The sequence below is a fragment of the Seriola lalandi genome, unplaced genomic scaffold (assembly GCF_002814215.2).
Source record: "Seriola lalandi dorsalis isolate HSWRI2012SDOR001 ecotype SW California unplaced genomic scaffold, Sedor1 jcf7180002054330, whole genome shotgun sequence".
Classification (NCBI taxonomy): domain Eukaryota; kingdom Metazoa; phylum Chordata; class Actinopteri; order Carangiformes; family Carangidae; genus Seriola; species Seriola lalandi.
Window position 1 is genome coordinate 1,097,066 of NW_019524883.1, and position 19,966 is coordinate 1,117,031.

The 19,966-nt window shown below is 41.2% G+C and overlaps 4 protein-coding genes and 1 long non-coding RNA gene across 5 annotated transcripts in view; 1 reads left to right on the forward strand and 4 right to left on the reverse strand.

Moving 5' to 3' along the window:
- The window catches only part of gabbr1a (gamma-aminobutyric acid (GABA) B receptor, 1a), a 69,377-nt gene extending 68,614 nt beyond the window's left edge, over positions 1 to 763 (reverse strand). The window contains exon 1 of the mRNA XM_023407170.2: positions 430 to 763. The gene's annotated coding sequence lies outside the window, so the exon portion shown is untranslated. The remainder of the gene's footprint in view (positions 1 to 429) is intronic.
- Positions 764 to 1,432: 669 nt separating this feature from the next.
- Positions 1,433 to 10,966, reverse strand: sh3bp5la (SH3-binding domain protein 5-like, a). Its single transcript, XM_023407128.2, has 6 exons — positions 10,283 to 10,966; positions 8,066 to 8,128; positions 7,336 to 7,464; positions 6,196 to 6,360; positions 4,870 to 5,043; positions 1,433 to 3,593 (listed from the first exon to the last, which is right to left on the reverse strand). Exons 1-6 carry the CDS (start codon positions 10,511 to 10,513, stop codon positions 3,048 to 3,050), a joined length of 1,308 nt encoding a protein of 435 aa, XP_023262896.1. The 5' UTR covers positions 10,514 to 10,966; the 3' UTR covers positions 1,433 to 3,047.
- Positions 10,967 to 12,328: 1,362 nt separating this feature from the next.
- On the reverse strand, positions 12,329 to 15,798 carry mgat1a (alpha-1,3-mannosyl-glycoprotein 2-beta-N-acetylglucosaminyltransferase a). Its single transcript, XM_023407116.2, has 3 exons — positions 15,599 to 15,798; positions 13,751 to 14,683; positions 12,329 to 13,558 (listed from the first exon to the last, which is right to left on the reverse strand). Exons 2-3 carry the CDS (start codon positions 14,381 to 14,383, stop codon positions 12,860 to 12,862), a joined length of 1,332 nt encoding a protein of 443 aa, XP_023262884.1. The 5' UTR covers positions 14,384 to 14,683; positions 15,599 to 15,798; the 3' UTR covers positions 12,329 to 12,859.
- A 175-nt stretch (positions 15,799 to 15,973) lies between these two features.
- LOC147819083 (uncharacterized) lies at positions 15,974 to 18,614 on the forward strand. The gene is made up of 2 exons (XR_015437306.1): positions 15,974 to 16,721; positions 17,523 to 18,614. It is a non-coding gene; the product is annotated as an uncharacterized LOC147819083 (long non-coding RNA).
- LOC111655711 (uncharacterized) lies at positions 16,964 to 18,230 on the reverse strand. The gene is made up of 2 exons (XM_023407202.2): positions 17,475 to 18,230; positions 16,964 to 17,380 (listed from the first exon to the last, which is right to left on the reverse strand). The coding sequence occupies exons 1-2, from the start codon at positions 18,228 to 18,230 to the stop codon at positions 17,306 to 17,308; spliced, it is 831 nt and encodes a 276-aa protein (XP_023262970.1). The 3' UTR covers positions 16,964 to 17,305.
- Positions 18,615 to 19,966: the final 1,352 nt, after the last annotated feature.

Below are 19,966 nucleotides of genomic sequence, written 5' to 3' on the forward strand. Positions count from 1 at the left end.
ACAAGGGAATCCGTGATGGCCTGGAGAGGAAGGCCGACCATCATCATCGAGCCCGGACAGCCCCCATATGAACACATCTAAAACTAGCGTCTAGGAGAGCGTGCCATCTGCTTAAACCGGCTTCATGTTGTTTAAAAAGCGTAAAGCCCCATCACCACCACGCTGTTATCCTCTCCTTCTAAAGCATAAGAAGGGAAATGCAGGCAGGATGGTGATGGTTTCTTACGGGAGGGAACTCAAAACAAATCTGGCCTGTGCCCATCGAAAATGTATGGCCTTTGCATACAAAATGAAGAGCGAATTTGGCATCTGTCTAGATGATCTACCGAGGAAACTGAGCATTTTCTGAATAAATGTAGTCTATCATTGCGACCTACAGTAATAGTAGCATCTAGCCGCCTGAAGCAAAGCTGTAGCATGTGTACTTACTATTAGTTTCGATGCGCTCTGTCAAGATAACAGTTCGTCCTCCGGGTTGGACCCGCCAGGGTAAAAGCCCAGTGTCGGATTATTTGGTAAAAATATGCATCTTTGCAACGATTTTTTATGGCTGTATATAATATGGCTATTAATGTGCAAGCTGCTCCGTGCGTAAACAGAATGTTACAAAAACAAATCGTATCTCATTCGGGCTGTTTCCATGTATTGCAGTTACGCATGGCAAAGGTAAGAAATGACAAAAATCCATACAAAAAATATACATGCACTATATACAAACGCATCCCCATAAACGACGAAACACCGATTCACCACACTCCCCTCCTTTTTTTTTTCTCTCTCTCCACCCCCCTCCCTCCTCTACAATCTTGAGCTAATTCACGACGTCATGATGGAGACGCACCGTGCGTAACAGTCCCTCGCTCACGCATTTATCTGATTTTTTTCCCCCCCAAGATGTAACGCGCTAAGGACTCGGCCAACAACAGCAAAATATCATAATGAATCTTAAGACGAGGCTTTGGATTGATGATAAGCTTGCGGATTTATCCCACCGTGAATAATTATATCACGGCAGGAAGACTAGACACGGGTGGAGGTGCAGATATGGCGCTGTGGTATTAACACTGACTACATTGTTAAGCCCCTTTCTAAAGCCCCTCGCAGCTTAAGTCAATGAAGCAGCAATCAGTCATTTCTGCAACACTGGTCATCTATTAAATCAAAGCCTGTGGACTTATTTTATCTCTCCTTTCCACCATTGGCCTCTGCTCCTCCTCTGTCATCTATTCTGAGATCAGCATCCTGCTTCATATTTATACATCTGCTGAATAATTGAGGGAAGGCTGCGGAAGACATAACCCCTCTGTCTCTCACTGTCCCTCTCCCGGTATCAGGCACTCACGTCCTGTCACGTCTCTTGACAAACAAAGCTACTGTATATCCTACAACATTATAAGTAAATATGAAAATATGGGAATCAGAGGAGCCCAAGAAGTATGATCTGTTTTATTGATTATAGGTATGACAATGCATAAATTGGAAACAGTGAGGGACATTCTGACTAATTCACAAATGCCATTAAAAAGGACGAAGATCAGTTGTTAAGACACAGGTGAGGGTGAGAGGTGTTTCAGATAAACTGCGACGATAATGACTTAAGCACACAAGGTACACATGTGGGTATCCAGAACATCTGTACAACAAAATTGTCAAATATTCAAATCAGCAACACAATTGTAACTGTACATGTCAATATCTTCCAGCTTTGTAATAATTACATACATTTACAAGTCATTTCTCGACTTTCATTGTTCTGCATCATACCCTTTGACAATCAAAGTACAATATCATAAAAGAAGAAAATACGGAAATCAAAACCAAATATTAATAGCTCTTCAAGTCTCATCGGAAACGGTGCTTGGGTGAGTCGGATTATTAAAAGTCTTTTTTAAAAATCAGTACAGGGCACACACTTGCTCTTTAAATGATTCTAAACAGAACTACAGATGAGTTTACAACAAAGTACCGCTCATGCTAAATTGGTTACTGGTTCTGTGTCAAGGCACAACTTCAAATTACAACAAGGGCACAGTTTTTTTTTTAAAAAGGCAAACACAAGAGGAAATTATTTTTCTCCCAAAGAAATCTACATATTCAAATGTAAACAATATCCAAATGATACAAATTTGGGAAAGGCTTTTGCAGCAGAATACTACAGCATATGACATAAAGAAACAAAAAGAAAACATGGCTGAGCTTCATCATCATTAGCTTTAACTGTGTCAGTTTTTGTTTCAGCATATAGCCCTGAATACATGTCATAAATGTCTGTCTACATAGCTAACCAGGAGTGCATGCTGTCGGAGTGGAAACAGTCAAACGGAGTCTCTATGACCTTCAGACTCCACTTCGTCCTCTCTGCTCATCATTTCAGGAATTTTCAAAAAACGCATTCTCTCGTGCCAAAAAATAAGACAAGCGCTACTTGCAGCATGTTACAGGAAATAAATAGATGAAATGTGAATCCAAACATGCTTTCACTCTGCACTGACAGAATCGTTTTTGTCATTTTTCCCTGCTAACTAACTCGTCGAGGGTGGATGAGAGCGGGGATCTCAGAGTGTGCAGAGAGAGACCCAGTGACCTCTCTACCTTGAAGCAGTCGCTGATAAGATTCGACACGACTGGAAGGGAGGGTTTTGTTTTTTCCGGTGTCGCTGCTCAAACTTTTGATCATTCTTCGCAGTTCCTTCATGCTCAAGGAACAAATTCTACCCAGAGTTCCTCAGAGGGAGTGAATATACAATATACATATCCTGGAGGGATGTAAGCTCTGTAGAGTCCAGTAGTGTTCTATCTAGGCTGCAATGTTTCCTGTGATCAGTGTCAGCTTTAGAATAATGTGTTGTCAGTCAACATAAGTGTGCTTATTTACACCAAGTATCATACACCTACAACTGCATCACTCCAGTTTTACACTTTAATTCACTGTCTTATACTTTGGTGGGTAACTATGTGTGAGGGATGTTCACCCTCATTTGTATTTTTTTTTTTTTAACTCACGTTTTACTTTTGCAGTGTTTGGAGCAGTTATCTGAGTGGCAGCCTCACAAGCTGAAGCTTCGGTGGTGCTGCTTATAGAACTGCTGCTGGCGCTCTTTGGCCGTGGTTTCCGTCAGCTTGTCTCTTCTGTCTATCACTCCGCCTCTCTCTTTCTCCACCTCATCCCCCGTTACGCTCCCTACATCGCTGAGGTCCCCGAGGTGCTCGATGGAGTCATATTTCTCCAAGTCAGAAGCGATGGTCTGCAGGCTGAAGACCGAGAGGGAATCCGACCCAGCCCGCTCCCTCTCCTTTTCATTCTCCTTCTCCTTGTATTTCTCTACCAGGTCAATGGCTGCATCCACCCGATCTTTCCCAGTGGCACCGCCGCCGCAGGCCCCACCTTCTTCCTGAACTTTGACGTCGGACTCGGCTCCAACGGGGGGACTACGCCCAGCGCACACAGTGGGGCGCCCTCCCTCGGCCTGGTCCCTCCCCCTCTGAGCATGAATCTGCTCGCTGATTTGCTCCAGGTTTCGCAGGGCGATGGAGTAGCGGGTCTTCACTTTGGCTACGTGCTGCTCTAGCTGCAGCACTTTGGTCTTGTGCTCCTGGAGTCACACACAGGGCACAGCAACTTTCATTATCAATTTCAAAACTGATTTTATGCCAAACAGAAAAATGAACTACCAGTGACCTCTAGTAAATCCATAAGACACAGGGGTATATTGCAAGAGTTTGCAAACTCAGCAGCATATTTACAACTAGGGTTGGATTAACAAAAGAATTCTTATTAGTCGTGATTTTTATTTGAATGATTTAATATTGATTCTTAAAATCCTGAGATCTTGGTCTTTTTATTTAAGATGTACATCTGCACTAAATGTTCAGTTAAGGCTGCGTGATGTGTAAAATGTCTGCTTTGTGGAAACAGTGATTACAACATGCACAAAAAATTAAAAAGTAACATTGATAATAGCTGGCTATATGAGGCGCCCTGAATCACGAGTTACATATCCACAGACCCACCACAGTTTACGAGACAGTCGTGACTCACATCAATGAGAGGGATGGACAGAAACAAAAAGACTTCACACTGATCTGAGCTGTGTTTGTGTTTGCTGAAGACGTATTATCTCTGGCTACGAGATGGAGGCTGTGAAACAGTATGTGGATTCTACTTTATTCGGTCTGTCCCTGCAGGGTAACTAATACTCACTAGCAGCTGTCTGCAGATATCAGGCTGATGTGTTGTCAGCACAAACAGTGCAGATGAATTAGAGAGGCGACTTTCACTTCCTGCCCTGTCTGTGCTCACATGATCATTAAAGTGGATGTTTGTGTTTAGCTGATGCATCTGCTGCTGGCACTCCATGTGTAGCTGTGTGGGATAATATTCATTTTTTTAAAATATGCATAATGATGATAATCTTGTAAGTGGTGCAGGTTTTTTATGCACAGTCTTCAGCTGCTCTGCAATTTCCAAATAAAATAAATATTTATAACCACAAAATGTGTTTACAATTAAGCCAATGATGTGCACTTTATATAATTTCAATGCAATGAAACAGCATTGCTCACCAGTTGAATGTAGAGGAAATTTAATTTCTCATTATAAATTCCGAGAAGCACTTTAAGGAACATTGGTTTTTATCTGGTGGAACTGAAACATCAAGAGTCGAATCGAACTGAATCAAAATGAATCAATCCAGGATTTTGTGAACTGAAATTAAGTCTGGAGACTCTGGACATTAGCACTGACATCCAGCCCTATTTACAACTTGACCACACAAACAGAACCAAACTGTCCTTGTGAGAATGATAGACTGGAAGTAACAGAGTGCAGGACGCTCTGCACGGAAGATCTCCTATCTACGGTTGCATTACCTCCAGTATGTGGTTGAACTGGGCCTTGAGCTCAAAGTAAGGCTTGGACTTCAGGATGACTCTTTTGAGAGACTTTTGCAGCATCTGAACACGAGCCTCAGCTTCCTGACAGGCGTGTGTGACGCGCATGTGCTCCCTCTCACTGCGGAGCCGCTCCTCCTCTGCTTCGTTCACCTGTGAGGGAGACGCAGGAGCAGGGTGTTAAAACACACACACACACACACACACAAAACTGAGGTTATTTTATTAAGAGTAAGTAAAACACATCAACCTTTCGTGTCATTCAAACATCCTCTCCACTAAAGTTTGTAACAAAACCAAACAGTCAGTCAGGCCTCGTATGTCCACGTCACTTCTCTAATTGTTGAAGTCAACAAGACTGTTTCTCATTTATCTAGTTCTTGTAAATATGCTAAAATAAACCTAAAGGCGATTTAACTTACACTGACTAAGCTTTTTGTCTTATTCATGTCATCATCCAACCAGTGTTAGACAAACTATTTTTTTGTCCTGTGAATGTTTTCTCTCTGTAAGTCATGCAGCGTCCCATGTGAGACACCACAGAACATCCTGCACTTACAGCACGTGGTCCACCCAACCCAGGACCAGGACCGGTCTCATGTCTCATTATAAGTAGGGATGTGCACTGAAATCCAGAACCCGGGGTAATTTTAAGGTCAGCTCTCGTACTTGTAATTGATGAAGCCAGTGAGTGTCATCAGCAGTGTAATTTGTCGACATATAACTGGCCTCTCCTCTGCTCTCTGTGGGCAGGGCTTTTATTTGACTCTGCCAGTTACATTATAGTTGTCTACAGGACCCAAAGGTTATTTCATTCTTCAACACTCAAGGGTAGAAGAAACACCACCTGCACCACACAGCCAGACGTCCTGTTACAGTGAGATGGAACAAGATTTCACCCGCTGTCTATTCTGTCAACTGTAACTCATTAACAGTCAGTTTGTGAATGTGTCTGAGGCTGCCAAATATCAGTACCATTAATCTGCATTCATATTTTTACACAAACACACACACCACACACACACACACACACACACACACACACACAGCAGACAGCAGACAGCACAGCAGAGAGGCCAAGGAGGAGATCAGACTTTCTGGCTGCGATAGCAGTCCCCCTCCCAAAGCAGCCCCTCCTTCCTCTACCAGCTGCAAAGTCAATCCATATCAGCAGAAAGAGGGAGGATCAGAATAAATCAAAAATACATTTTAAAAAAATAAAATAAAAAAAGAGCTGTAGTATTGATAAAACTCCTAATTACATCCATTCCTACTGTCTTATGTCTCGCTCCTCTTTTTTATTACCTTAGAGGTTGCATGGTTGAGCATCTCCTGCCAGGTGGGATCCAGGGTGTTCTTGCCATCAGCCATCAGGCCCTGCTCTGCCACGTAGACCATCTCCCTGGCAGCTGTGTGCATAGAAACCGCTCTCTCGTAGCTCAAGGCTGCCTTCTGGGTCTCCTGCTGTGCCTACAGAGAGCAGACAAACCTTTTATGCTCCACAGAAGTGGAATATGACAAGGACACGACCCCCTGTTCTGTTAAATCCAATTACAAATCAAATCCCTGTCAAACTGTACTTATAAATCCTAGTTTTTTTTTATTTAAAATGCTCTAAGTTTGATTAAAGTAAATTGATCAGGCCAACAACAGATAAGAAAACAAATTGCTTTTCAAATACTTTTATATAAATTTGTTTACAATTTCCCAGATAAGATGGACTGCAGTTCACACCTGGCCTTAGAATGAATCATATTTCTCTTTCCTGCCCAGATTTACTTTTACATATCGAGACACACGCTTCCCGTCTCTGAGTGCAGCCCTCCGCTGTCATCATTAGTCAACGTAATAAGGATAACACACAACTCGTCCTGGGTGCGGTGGAAACATGAAAATGATAATCGCTCCGATACAGAAAAAGTTGTGACCAACTACATCTTAATCTATGTTGTTTGCCATGGGTGAAGAAAAGGCTGTAGAGAATTTATGACGCTATATAAACACTGAAAACAACTCTGGAAAACCTTCAGCGAACCCAAGAGTGCATTTGCAGTAACACTACATTACGTATGTTGCTGTCTGGACAATGTGAGAGCTTCCCACTTCTGATCATCTCAACCCCAAGATGCATTTTAGTGCTCAACAGGAAGAAGACCAAAGGGTGTTGGTCATGCTTAATAATAATGGCCAATTACAAGGAAGTAGAACTCCTTGATCTGGTAGGGATTAAGTGTCTGGTCCAAGGACGGTTCAGTTAGCTTTGCTTATAATGAGGTTAGAACTTGGGTACCATGGTAAACTATATGCACTATATAAACTTAACTGAATGTAAATATGGTGAACTGTAAACTGACACAAAAGATTTCTTAAAGATGTTTGTCTTTTAAAGCAACAGCATTTTAAACAAATGGGACACATGTATTGACACACGTTGTTTGTCTATACCTCTTTTGCAAGGCGACGAGCTTCATAGTACGGTCTTGCTTTCTCTATGCAGCTGCCAAGCTGAGAGCTCTGAGCATTCAGCTTCCTGGCAGACTCTGTAAGGATCTTCCGGTACCCTGATCTGGCATCCTGGATGGTTAATGCATGAAAATTACAAGATTAGATTTATCTATAATGGAATGACTGATTCAGTTTCACACGGGACAATGGCTAGATGTGAGCAATCAATTCACTGAGTGTCAAACTATAAGCACAAATACATTTTCCATTTTACGAGTTCTCACTTTTATAAATGTTATGCTTAAAAGATATTGAAAACAAAATCATCATATTGATTTGCACCTTCTGGGTGGAATAACAACATAATAAAATATTTAGCAACAGAGACAGACTCAAGCAATTCCCAGGGTGGCAATAAAAAAAAGAAAAAAGAAATCACATTCACTGAAGTTTCATTGGATCTGTTCGCCATCTTTATCACTCATGTGTGGGAAGACTGAGCTCTAACAATTATTTCCATAAATACTTATTTTTGATTATATTATCTTATGATCTTAAACAAATCTCAATTTACCACACCCGAGGTCACATGATGATTCAAAACAGAGAAATCCTAAAACCTCAGTGATGGGAACAGGAGAACATTTGGCATTGTTTGCTTGATAAGTGAATAACTGTCTCAAAATAGTTGCTGATTAAATTTCTGTCAATCGAACTCATTTTTACTTACATCCAGCTGCAGTTCTAGTCTGTTGATTTCTGCACTGGCTTCATTGAGGTGCTCCAACTCTTCCTGTGGAAAAAAGAAAAACAATGCACTGATTCTATTAATGACTAGAAAAAGTAACTTTATTATATGTGGCCCTATTTAGCATATATAAGCAATATATAAACATTTAATTAATGGTTTATAGCACATTGTAATGTAGTTGTAAACAGATTTAAGTTTTTATCAATGTGGGCACACCTAAGTGGAGGCTGCTGTATAAACAGATAATGAAGGACAATTTCCTAAAAGACAGTTGTAATAATAGAAAATGGGTCTTCATTGGAGAAGTGATAATTGCCAACAAATGCTGTACATTAATAGCACTTAAAAATGTCCTTACAACTACATTATATTACATAAACTATTAATTAGTGTTCATATAGTGCTTATAAATGCCAACTAGGGGGACCTAAAGTAACATGTTGCCAATCAATTATATATTAATGTAACTGATACAGCCGGAGTGAAATTAGCTCCAGTTTGTATATCATGGAATTATCATTACAAGCAAATGTAATCAGTTTGCCATTCTTAGGGTGTAGTGATAATGCAAGAGATGCACAAACTGGAATGAAACACCTGTGATAGGTGTGTTGTGCTGCAATGGGCATTAAGGTGATATTTATACAAACTGACAAGATAATCAGTCACATCTAACAACTGAATTTGCACGGATTAAAGTACTTCTTATGAAATTATCACAAAATACAGATTTAATACAGAAATCATTAAGATGTGTTCATTCTGGCACACAGCTACCTTTGCTGTGGGGATCAACAAAGATTAATCCAGCACTACCCACCCAGGTACCGTTTGGTTTGGTTTCATTTTGTTTTGTAAGACAGCCTACACACAACACACTTGTCCAAATTTTCAAAAAGAAAAAGAGAAAAAAAACATGGCTTCAATACAACATGAAACATGCACATAAGAGGTACAGTAGAGACAATACAACACAAACCACAAGCTGCAAACAAGGTGTTATGTTGGGCTAAACAATTATTCAAAACCACTATATGGCCAAGTGCAATATCCAAATCGCAGGAGGTGTGTTAAGAAGACGTTAAGAAGTGTTAAGACATTTATGATTTGCTGCTAATTATTGACTAGCAGTTAGCAATGTTTAACCATTTTAACAATTTACAGTGTCCTAAACTTTAATGTGTTCTTTTATTAACATCAAACATGTAATGAATCATCATATTTTTTACAATCTGTACAGGGTTTCTGCAGTTTTCACCAAATTATAGACTTTTTAAGAACCTTTTTAATACAATATAGAGTGCAATTTAACTCCTTTTTCACAATCACACCAGTCAAAAAAACGATAAAAACAAACAATGGCCTTTAAGTGTTTATTATGTACATGGATTTATTGACATTTATATAACATTTTTATATAACAATTATATCTATATATTGATATATATTAATTAGTAATCTCAATAAATCTCTTTAACGAGACCTGGAGCCATGTGTAGGTTACTGAACAGGCCAAGGGGCCAGAGGGGTCGGGTGGCCCTTGGACCAGAGCCTTTGTACGAAGTGACTTTAAATATTTCTTGTTTGAAAATCACAGAGTTAAGTGAAAATACTATAAAGGGGCGCCAAATTACCACAAAGAACCTAACCCTAACCCATCGACAAAGACATTAAAAAAAGACCAGAAAAAGACAACCACAAAGAGACGCCACTACAAATGTTTTCTGTCTCTTTCAGTACAGATGTCCTAAGTACTGGAGTGTGGGGGGCCTTTTACTTCTCTATGACCAGGGGTCAAATGTCTCATGATCGTTGATTGATAGCTGGATTAACCAATTTAAAAAATAAAAAATAGGTTTATTTAAAATATTGCTATGATTGACATTTGTCAATTACGAGTGGGTGAGCATCCTAGTTGTTGTTGATGTGTACGAAAAAACCTTCAAGCCCTTTGTAAATTAAATTCAAGACTTTTTTATATCTCCTAAAGGCCTTTGTTTGTGAGGAAACAGACTTCAGTGCTTTTCACTACCTGCAGATACAGGTGGGCCTGCTATTGTTTAAAATGTCAGAGTCAATAATCGATAATAATCAAGTCAATAGTTAATCATTAAAAAGTGGGCAATAAATATGTTCACCTAGCTTGATGGGGGTTAAATGACTAATAGAGCAAACATCAGCCGCTGGTTCTCATACCTGGATCCGGGGGTCCAGTTCCTCCTCGTAGGGACTGTGCAATTGCTCTCCCATGTTTTTTTGTTTTTCACTTTCTCCTTCCCCGCTGGTTTCCCTGTTCCCCGTCTCTAGTGTTGTTCCATTGGTTTCAGCTTTGACCTCCTCATCCCCACCAGGAATCACCTCCCTCCAGTCCCCAGTATCTGACTCCCCGGACCCGGCGGGGCTCTCCCGCAAATCGCCTGGCTCCATTCCAGGCCAGACGGTTTCGCTAGCAGCAGCGTTAGCTAAGGCTTCAGCGGCGGACGTGATGGCTAGTTTACTAACCTACGAGCCCGGTCTTTTTTAACAACGGCTGAGTATTATTAAGAAGAGGTAAATTAGAAAAGAATCCCAGCGGTGGCGAGTGTTGAGGAGTTTCCAATCTGCCATATCAAACCACACCGAAACACAAACCCCCTGAAGCTAGTCTAGCATGCTAACAGGCTAACGCCGTTGTGAGAATTTAACGGCTGTTTCACAGCAAACAAGTGAGAACAGAGATGAAACGTAAAAGGAGACCCATCACTATGTCCCCCAATACCACGCGTTTTTATCCCCATCTCTTTTCAGGTCTTCCTTACTTTAGCTAGGCTAGCTAGCTAGCGGTTTCGGTCTCACATCATCATTTCAAGTGAAGTAAACAGAAGAGCACTAGTTGTAAGAGAGACGCGCCGTTTGGACCAGGACGGCTCCCGTACGCACTGACAACACTGTCACTGTTATCAGGTGAAACAAACTTTGACTCATGGGTGTCAAATGCAAACCATGGGTTTATTATAAGAACTTATAATAGCCTACATCCATGGTGCGAACTTATACAGGTAAGTTGACATACGCCCTGATTGTCTTATTAGATGTCTATTTGGTACTGTAGTTTTCCCAATGTGTTTCCCTTAAGAAACTTTATTGTCATCTAACGCCAAACTATATGTACCAAATGGACGGTTGTTTGCAAAAGTTTGGACTAATTACATATTTTGATTTTTGAAGTGAAAAGAAGCCAATACAGCCCTGGCAGCAAATCCAGCCTTTGTTCAAATGGCAATGCTTACTTTTTATTTCATGAACTTAAAAATAAATAAATAAAACTGTGTAATGTGCAAAAGTTTGGGCACCCTACTCACTCAGTAGTTACTAATCCCCCGTGTCAACTAGTAAGCACAGGGGTGGAAATATTCTGTTTGGGGTTGTGTGTTAGCCAGTGGCACAGGGAACATTACACAGAGAGAGGGAAGAATAGATCCCACTAAATATCACCAAATTCTGGATGCAACTGTCATGCTGTAGGTCGAGAAACTGAAACTGGAAAGAGGCCGGCTTCTTCAACAGTACAAAGATACAGAGCAGACATCAAAATCCACCATGAGCTCTTTCGAGAAACACAAGCTGAAGCTTTTGAAAATAGGTGGGTAGATCTTAAACATGCTTTCCATACAAGAAAAATATCGCAGAGCTTGGACTGATCTGCAGGAAGAGTGGGTGAAAAATCCTGTATCAAGAATGAAACGATTTGTAGCTGCTACAAAAAGCATTTGTGAACTGTGATACCTGCCAAAGAGAGGTTACTAAGTATTGATTTAGTGGGGTGACCAGACTCCTGCACATGCCACAAATAGTGTTTCATTTTTTTTTAAGTTCATGAAATGAAACGTAACAGTGCACTGACATTTGTGTAATTTTTAATGTGTTTGCTGGAGGAGTTGTGTTTACCTCTTTTCACTTAAAAAAACCCCCATAAGCCTGACATATTTGTTATTTTTAGGATCTGTACTAGAATTTAAAATGATGTTTGTGGGTTTGGCTGTTTGGCTGCTGCACACCCTGAGTTTGTAATATCTCCCTAAAAGGATATTATTACCTGGTAACACTGTAACTGAGAACATTGTGTATAAGTGAAATAAATTAAGTAACTAATTACAAAGGAAAATTGTGTATTGTTTTTTTTTATTCCAAAAATATACAAACACATAAATGTTGCAGTTTGTAAGGTAACAAAACTGCAAGGATTACAACACTGAAGAATCATTTGACAGGAAAAACTGATTTTAATGAGCCACAAAAACAAGAATCAAATGACAGGTTATACTGCAGTTGTGACCAACACCATAAGCAACCATACCACAGATTATGATTTCATAATTATACCAGACAAACAGTTCATATAGGCTACCAGAAATTGCAAATAATTTAATCAAAAGTGGCAAATTAGGTAATTGCATTGAATGCATTAATGAATGTCATGTGCACAATTAGCATAATATAAAAATAGATCTCTGGTGAATTACAGCAGTTTTGTCTAACAATCTGTTTAGGCTGCATCCTACACTTTAAGAAAAGTTTTGGAATAATGAAAAAGACCTGAGTAGTATTGGCAAAGATCCCTACACCAGAAAGAGGGACAATCCATTCTGCATTATCAAAGACAATGAACTAGAGTACATATCATTCGAACCAAGAGAAAGTTTAAGGACATCACTCTTTGGTCTGGAATGCTCTCCCCAGTTGATATTTAGAGATTACAAAAAGGCTAGTGTACATAGGCTTTCTCCTGGATTATCAGCTCCAGGTCGGATCATACTGGGTCCATCCTGGAGGAGGGGCTAAGTAGATCCTCCTTCCTCTGGAGATGAAACTAACAACTCCTCTGTATCCGGTTCTTGGGACTCCAGACTTCAAGTCATCCATGATTCCCAGGTTTTTGGCCATCACTTTGAAACTGTCCTTACTTGAGTATTGAAGGCGGAAGGGCCCGGGTCCTTTTAGCTTCCCCTGCTTAACATCTTCATATGTAACAACGGGAGCACTGTAAACTTCCTTCTGAAAAGTTTCTCTGTACGTCTCCTCCTTCAAGTAACTCAGGTCTAACTTGGTGAAAGGCACAAATTCGGTATTCAGTTTAATATAACGCAAGTACTTGTCATAAAATTGACCCAGACTCACACCTTGCCGGCCAAACGTTAAAGTCCGTGAGATCTCTGGGCGGATACAGGCACGGTTGCGGCGCTGCTCTGGCTGACGCATCCAGTCGTCCCAGAACGAAGCAGGCCACTTTGGCTCCAACTCCTCCCACATCTCCCTGAGTAGCATCCACCCTAGACCAGGAAAGAAGTCTGTCCGGTAGAGCAGGTTAGCCTTGCCAGGATCCACATAGCCATCCCTGCCATTGTCATTCCAGGCTGACACACACCAGAGACTGGGGTCGGATTTCAGGAGTGACAGCGAGGCTCGGAAGTACTCAAAGAAGTCTGGCGCCACCTGGAGTAGCAGAAGAATAATTCAGTTTTTGTGACATGCCAACAAGTGAAATCAATTGTTTTAAGGATATGACAACTTATCAGCTGTAAAATATGGAACATATGCAATGTTAATCTACTTATTTATTAATGGGCTTTCATGTATAAGCATTAACTGAAGCAATTCAGTGACAGTAAGTGCCAATACAATTACCTCCAAGTCATCCTCTACGATCACAACAGAGGAGTGAGAAAGGGTCTTGAGCACTTGGTTGAGAGCCCAGTGGTAATGCCTGGAGATTTTGTAGTAACCCTGAAACTTCTTGTGCTCTGGCCGCACAGCGATGTCCGACAGGTCCGGCTGTTTCAGGTGAGTTACTTGATTTCCATAAGAACGGATCACCTCAGCAGTTTCGGCGTGTCCACAGTCCTGACTCACTATGATTGGGTAAAGCTCTGCTGAAGGACGGTGCTGCAGGAGTTTGTCCAGGCAGCGCCTCACAGTGACCCGGTTACAGGCGATAACCAGGATAGGAATGACAGGCTCATGGGGGACCTGGACCTTCGGTTTGTTTCTGTTTGATGGCTCCCACAGTGACTGGTGACTCTGGATCTGGATCAGGATTTCTTTCTGCAGTTCAAGCTCTGCTTCGAATGCGTCTGCCATTCGGAGCACATCTCCCACCACATCATTAGGAGGATTTTGAGCCTCTTCCCCCTGCTCTTGGCCAGGCTCACCCGGCTGCCCAGGTGGGGGTCTGCCCCACAGCAGAAGCACCAGTATGGCGTTCCAGGTGATAAACAGGAACGTACCACAAAGAATGAGGGAGCCTCTCTTGCGGAGCATGGCCCAGAAACTCAAAGAGAGGGAGGGGGGTCAGGAGGACAGGGTCTGAATAGAAAGACTTGTCCTTGTTACAGACAATAGGAATGGGATACGGGATGGGCAGCCTGTGTAACATCACAAGTGCATGATCAGAGACGTGGAGTCGCACCTTGTTGGCTCACTGTGCAGTTACTAAAGTTATAAGGACACAACACAGTGTCAATGAAGGTGAGGGTGGATGAAACATGAGGAGGGGCAGAATTCATCCTGGAGTTAACTTGTGATTCTGGCAGATTCTCAGTTTTCAATATCCTCTTCCATCTGAAATAATAAGAACACAATGTACTTTGAGAAAATAAAGACTGTGGAGCTACAACAGTTAGTCAAGTAATTGATTAGTCGGTCGACTGAAAATGAATCTGCAACTATTTTTACAATCAAAGTATTTTTTTTTATTTTTTAGCAAAAATAGTTTTCTCTGGTTCCAGCTTCACAAATATGAGAATTTGACACTTTTCTTTGTCATGTATGATAGTAAACTGAATGTCTTTGCATTCTGGACTGTGGGTTGAACAAAACAAGCCATCAGAGGATGTAATCCTAGACTCTGGGAAATTGCAATGTGCATGTTCACTATATCACTATAAATTATCTTCTGCATTAACAGTTAAATCTATGAAAGGTTAAAAAAGAAAAAGTTAAAAAAGTTCATCTCATCTTCACTGGATCCAAGTTGAAGTGTCCAAATGTCTTATTTTGTTTGATCACAAGACCAAAGACTGAAAGACAGAAGTTTATAATAATATATGACAAAGGGAAACAACCGTTTGAGAAGCTAGAACCTAATATGTGTATAATGGAGAAAATGATCATGCAAATAATAAATACGTGTCGCAGCCCTGAACGACTGCTGTAGATAATGACTACAGAGCGGAGATAACACAACACCATATACATGAAACCTGGAAATCAGACAAGCATGTGATCGTTTCCATTTGGTGGGAAGTTCATGTGAACCGGAGTGATGAATCACCCAACTGTGGCTGATCGATTTCCTCCTCTCACCTGTAGCTGCCTCACCAAAGCAGCCAAACCAGTTATTCTGATTTTTCAACAACAACAAAAAACCAAGAAAAGAACAGAACTACACTATAAACGGTGGGTTTCGACTCCCTGCTGTTGGACAGATGTAAATACTGAAGGTTGAGGAGGCGCGTGCTGGAAATTAGCCCTCACCGTGACAGTGCGACCACTTCTCCCTCCTGCTGCCATTTCTTCCCCCGTTCCTTCGGTGACAACCGGCAAAAGTTGAACGGCAGGAACCGTCAGCTCGGGTGGAGTCGGTGTGAAAAATGACCTCTCGCTAGTTTTCCGCCCACTGAGGCAACTTAACCCCCGCTGTAGTTTGTCTTGTTTGCCTGGAAGAGGAGGAGGAGGAGGAGGAGGAGGAGAAAAAGTAACACGACGACTTCCTGGGTAGAGTCAGAGAGGGGAAGTCCCGCCCCAACTGTCACCTTGAGGAATGACGCGACGCTTTGACGCGCGATCCGTCCGGTGCCGATCATTACAAGATCTTTATGAAGGTTTCTGCTCCGACATGTTGGACTGAAGAGACGGGAGGGCAGGAAAAGGGAAGGAGGGGTGGATGGTGATTAAATATAGACCTAGTTACTGTAACAATATCCCCTTTTCTCTGGCTTGGCTGCAGAGATATATACGCATGCAATTTGCATATGGGAAGAAAGGCAAATGTATATTGCTTCCTCTAACTACCTGATAACAAAGAGACAATATAACGGTGTTAAAGAGGGGTTTGTTTCTTTTTTTCTTTTCTTTTTTTTTAGAAATAAATTCAAGGTAAAAGCAAATTACATATTTAAAAAGTCTACATGTAACTACAGCTATCAAATAAATGCAGTGGAGTAAAAAGGACAGTGTTTCCATCTAAAATGTCGACGTATGACATAAATGGATAAGTTATGTATTCCTAGGCCTACTTAAAAAAATAGGCAACTCAAGCGTGTTAATATATATTAAATTAATGGATTGTTGTTAATGTAGAAGTAACGATGGACCATTATGAGATGGAGCTAATGTTGTGTTTATCATTGGTTAATATAATCTATAACTAATTTAACTAATATAATATTATTCTGTACAGTAACCAGGAAATGCAGCTGTCACGCGCTAAAAAGTTCAACCTTTCCCTCAGATATGTAATGAAGAAGTATAAAGGGGCATAAAATGGGAATCCTGACGTTAAGTATCTTACAACTTGCGTAACTGAACTTAGGGACACTCCAGCACTGCCAATAGCCTGTTTGATAACGCAACACTGACAGGTGCTATTCTGCATCATGTGAGTACTTTTACTTGAGAATCCTTGAAGTACATTTGCTGAAAACACTTCTGCCACTTTTACTAATGTGAAAGATCTGAATTACTTCTTCCGACACCGTATTTCAGTGATCACAGTCACGACTTTCATAATCCTGAAAACTGGTGGATTTATGTAAGTGACCTTGCACTGGCACTGGATATTTATTAGGCTCTATATTTTTAGGCCAACACATTTAACAGTTTAAGACAAGAATAAGCACATTTTGTTTTACAGTTTTTACTCAGACTTGATTTGAATATTTACCTTTTGTGAAAGTTTATATCCTTCCAAAAGGAAATTTTATTCCACAATATATTCCACAATATACATGACATTTCTGAACTGGCTTAAGTAAAATGTGAGACTACATTCAGTACAGCTGATTTCTTACAGTATTACTCTTACATACTAAAGGAACAGCAAAAAGAAATACCCTGAAAACAACCATCAATCTTTGAGGCTATCACTGGGTTGAAGTCCAGATGTTGTGTATTGTGAAAGCCAAGTAAAGATCAATAAATAATGTTGGATCACAGTTTGGTGCTGAGGCCTTGGACGCTCTCTCAGTCAGGTCTGTCCTCTGTGATCTTCTGTCCACTGTCCTTGGAGGAGGTGCGACTGTGGATCTGTCCATTTGCCTGAAAGAGGAAATAGTTTCGTATAGTAACTAACATACTGTAAATGACATATTGTTAAAATCATCCAATCTTAAGTCTTAGCTATAACACTCACCTGCAGGGGATAGTTTTTGATGATGTTCTCATCCTGTTGGCACTGCAGATGCTTTGGCGCATCACCAGAGCAGCTGCTGCACTTCCACAACACTGCCAGCTTCAAAAACAGAAATCCTGACACCAGAGCAGTCAAAGAAAAGCAGGTGCTCTTCAAAGTTGACCAGCCCGTCAAGACGAAAGACGGTAATTGTCCTGCGTTTTCCATAAAAAATGGGGACGTTATGGACACTTTCAAAACGCCAGCCGGGAATTCACTGATTTCCTTAAGAAACGCTATTGTACAGATGTGTGCAACACATGTGTCGTATTTGATCATTTGGATGATTTTAGAGCATCGATCTATCCCAGGCAGGTTAGGTGTCAGTTTGTGCGCCAGCTGACGCACCAGCGCGTTTTGGACACACGGCGCAGAGGAGTGCGCGTCCCCTGGGGAATGCAAACGTTTTGGGTAATAGAATTTATTAAATTCCCTAAATTCTTTTTTTCTGAACATTTTACCACGGACCTGGGGCGACTTATACGCTACAGTCAGTCTTCCTCCCACCGCAGCACGCTCTCCTCGGAGAAAAGCCTCCCACGCCGACGCCTGGTTTGACCGGTTGCGCTCAACTGGCGAGTCACGCATTGCCCCGCCGGCCAGGCCGAGGCTGTACACCGGGGTGGCAGGCCGCTTGGTCGGCGGATTCCGGGTCCAGAAGTTCCCCCGACACCGGAGAACAGCAGACAAGGCAGAGGCGGAGGGAGTGGAAGCCATAGTGGTTGATAATATCCACAACAGACCCTTCCTAAAGTTTCTGATGTTCAGTCTCTATCCAAACAACCCACATAATGTATAAAGGTTAATTTGCGTAAGGAGTGGATTTGGGGTGGGGGTGGGGGTGGGGGTCTTTTCTGGTCTGGTCCACCCGACCATATTTGCCTCGATACTCCTTAAGGGAGGTTCAGGGGGGTGTGTCTTTAGGCATGGGTGGAAAAAGTACTCATAACTATCCTGGTAGCCATAATTTGGAGAGTATTATAAGCGGGCCTCTGTATAACAGTATTTAAATGTTGTGGCTGGTCATGGTTGCGTTCATTTAAATGACTCTATACTGTTAATAGTTAAATCTGTAACAAAGATCTTGTTTTATGAAGAGAAGACATTGTATGTTCATTTGTTGAAGTAGGCCTTCTGTACAGGTCTGAGGTACTTTACTTTTTCATTTTGATTTCTGCTATTTTCTCCTGTAACACCAACCACAGTCCAGAGGGAAATGTTTTTACTTTTTAGTTCAAATTTACTGCTAAATTTTCAGATTTTACATTAAAAAAAAATAAAAAAGACTTGATTATGCTTATAAATAAATCTTATTGTGAAAGATGAAACCAGTGGTTTGCAACCTTTTTGATTAGTGACAACACAAACAAACACAAAACAAAGTTCCTCCTCACGTGTCATTTAAATGCCTGTCGGAGGCCCAAAGAAAGAAAGAAGTCAGCATCTCCACTATTACACAAAAAAGAAAAGACACAATACAAATGTGTGTAGCACAACTTTGTCATTTCTTCTTTCTGGACCACTGATCATCTCTCGACCTCTCAGATTCAGCCTGCGACCTTTTGGAGGGGCCAGACCCGTAGGCTGGAAACCACTGGACTAAACCACCAAACTGTATAAAGCTGTAACAGCTACAAAATGCTGCATATTCATTGATGCATCAGTATTAACAATCTAATCATGTGACATACAGATATGGGGACCAACCTTTGATACTTCATTTTTTTACCTTTATGAATGCAGGATTTCCATTGTAATGGAGTATGTTTACACTGTAGTATTGGCACGATCTGATTGGCTCATATTATGCTTTTTATGTAAGATCTGAACAAATGTAGTGGAATACAAAGTACAATATTTCTCTCTGAGATTTAGTGGAGTAGGAGTGTTGTATAGTGTAAAATGGTCTTTGGGGGGTATGCAGGTGTGGCAGGTGCAGTAGTCTTGTTGTTTCTATATAAAAGCACATTACTTTTCCAAATGTCTCTATGCAACTTTTATCCTACTGCTTTTATTTCTTAACTCTCCTTCAGGCAGCCACTGAACGCTCAGCTGCTAAAAGACTGCAGGTCAGACAGGCTTAAAATCTCACAAGGCTCATTTTTCTCTTCTGTCATTCCTGTAGTGTTTGTTGAAGACTTTCGTGAATTACTTGTTTTGTCCTCCCCACAACCCCACGTCAAAGAGTTGGATGGCATGTTTGCAGGTGATCCCGTATCTCCTCTCATTGTCAGAACTTTACAGCTGACACTCCTGAGTGAGCTGCAGAAAAAATGCTAAGAAGGTTAAAAGCCTCATGTTGCCAAACAGGTTTGTCTGCCTCAAAGCAAAGAGGCACAGCTGAGGAGAAACTCAGTATTCAAGCCAACCTCTTCAACTAGTCTGTTTACACCACTAGAGGGTATCAGGTGTCTAGAGAAGACGTGCAGGTTTCTGCAACTGGCTCAACAAAT

Coding starts and splice junctions, on each gene's coding strand:
- mgat1a (XM_023407116.2), bottom strand. CDS start 14,383: ATGCTCCGCAAGAGAGGCTCCCTCATTCTTTGTGGTACGTTCCTGTTT. Junction 13,559..13,750: donor TCGTAGAGGATGACTTGGAG/GTAATTGTATTG, acceptor CTGCTACTCCAG/GTGGCGCCAGACTTCTTTGA.
- sh3bp5la (XM_023407128.2), bottom strand. CDS start 10,513: ATGGAGCCAGGCGATTTGCGGGAGAGCCCCGCCGGGTCCGGGGAGTCA. Junction 8,129..10,282: donor AACTGGACCCCCGGATCCAG/GTATGAGAACCA, acceptor TTTTTTCCACAG/GAAGAGTTGGAGCACCTCAA. Junction 3,594..4,869: donor AGTTCAACCACATACTGGAG/GTAATGCAACCG, acceptor GTGTGACTCCAG/GAGCACAAGACCAAAGTGCT.
- LOC111655711 (XM_023407202.2), bottom strand. CDS start 18,230: ATGGCTTCCACTCCCTCCGCCTCTGCCTTGTCTGCTGTTCTCCGGTGT. Junction 17,381..17,474: donor TCAAAAACTATCCCCTGCAG/GTGAGTGTTATA, acceptor TTCCTCTTTCAG/GCAAATGGACAGATCCACAG.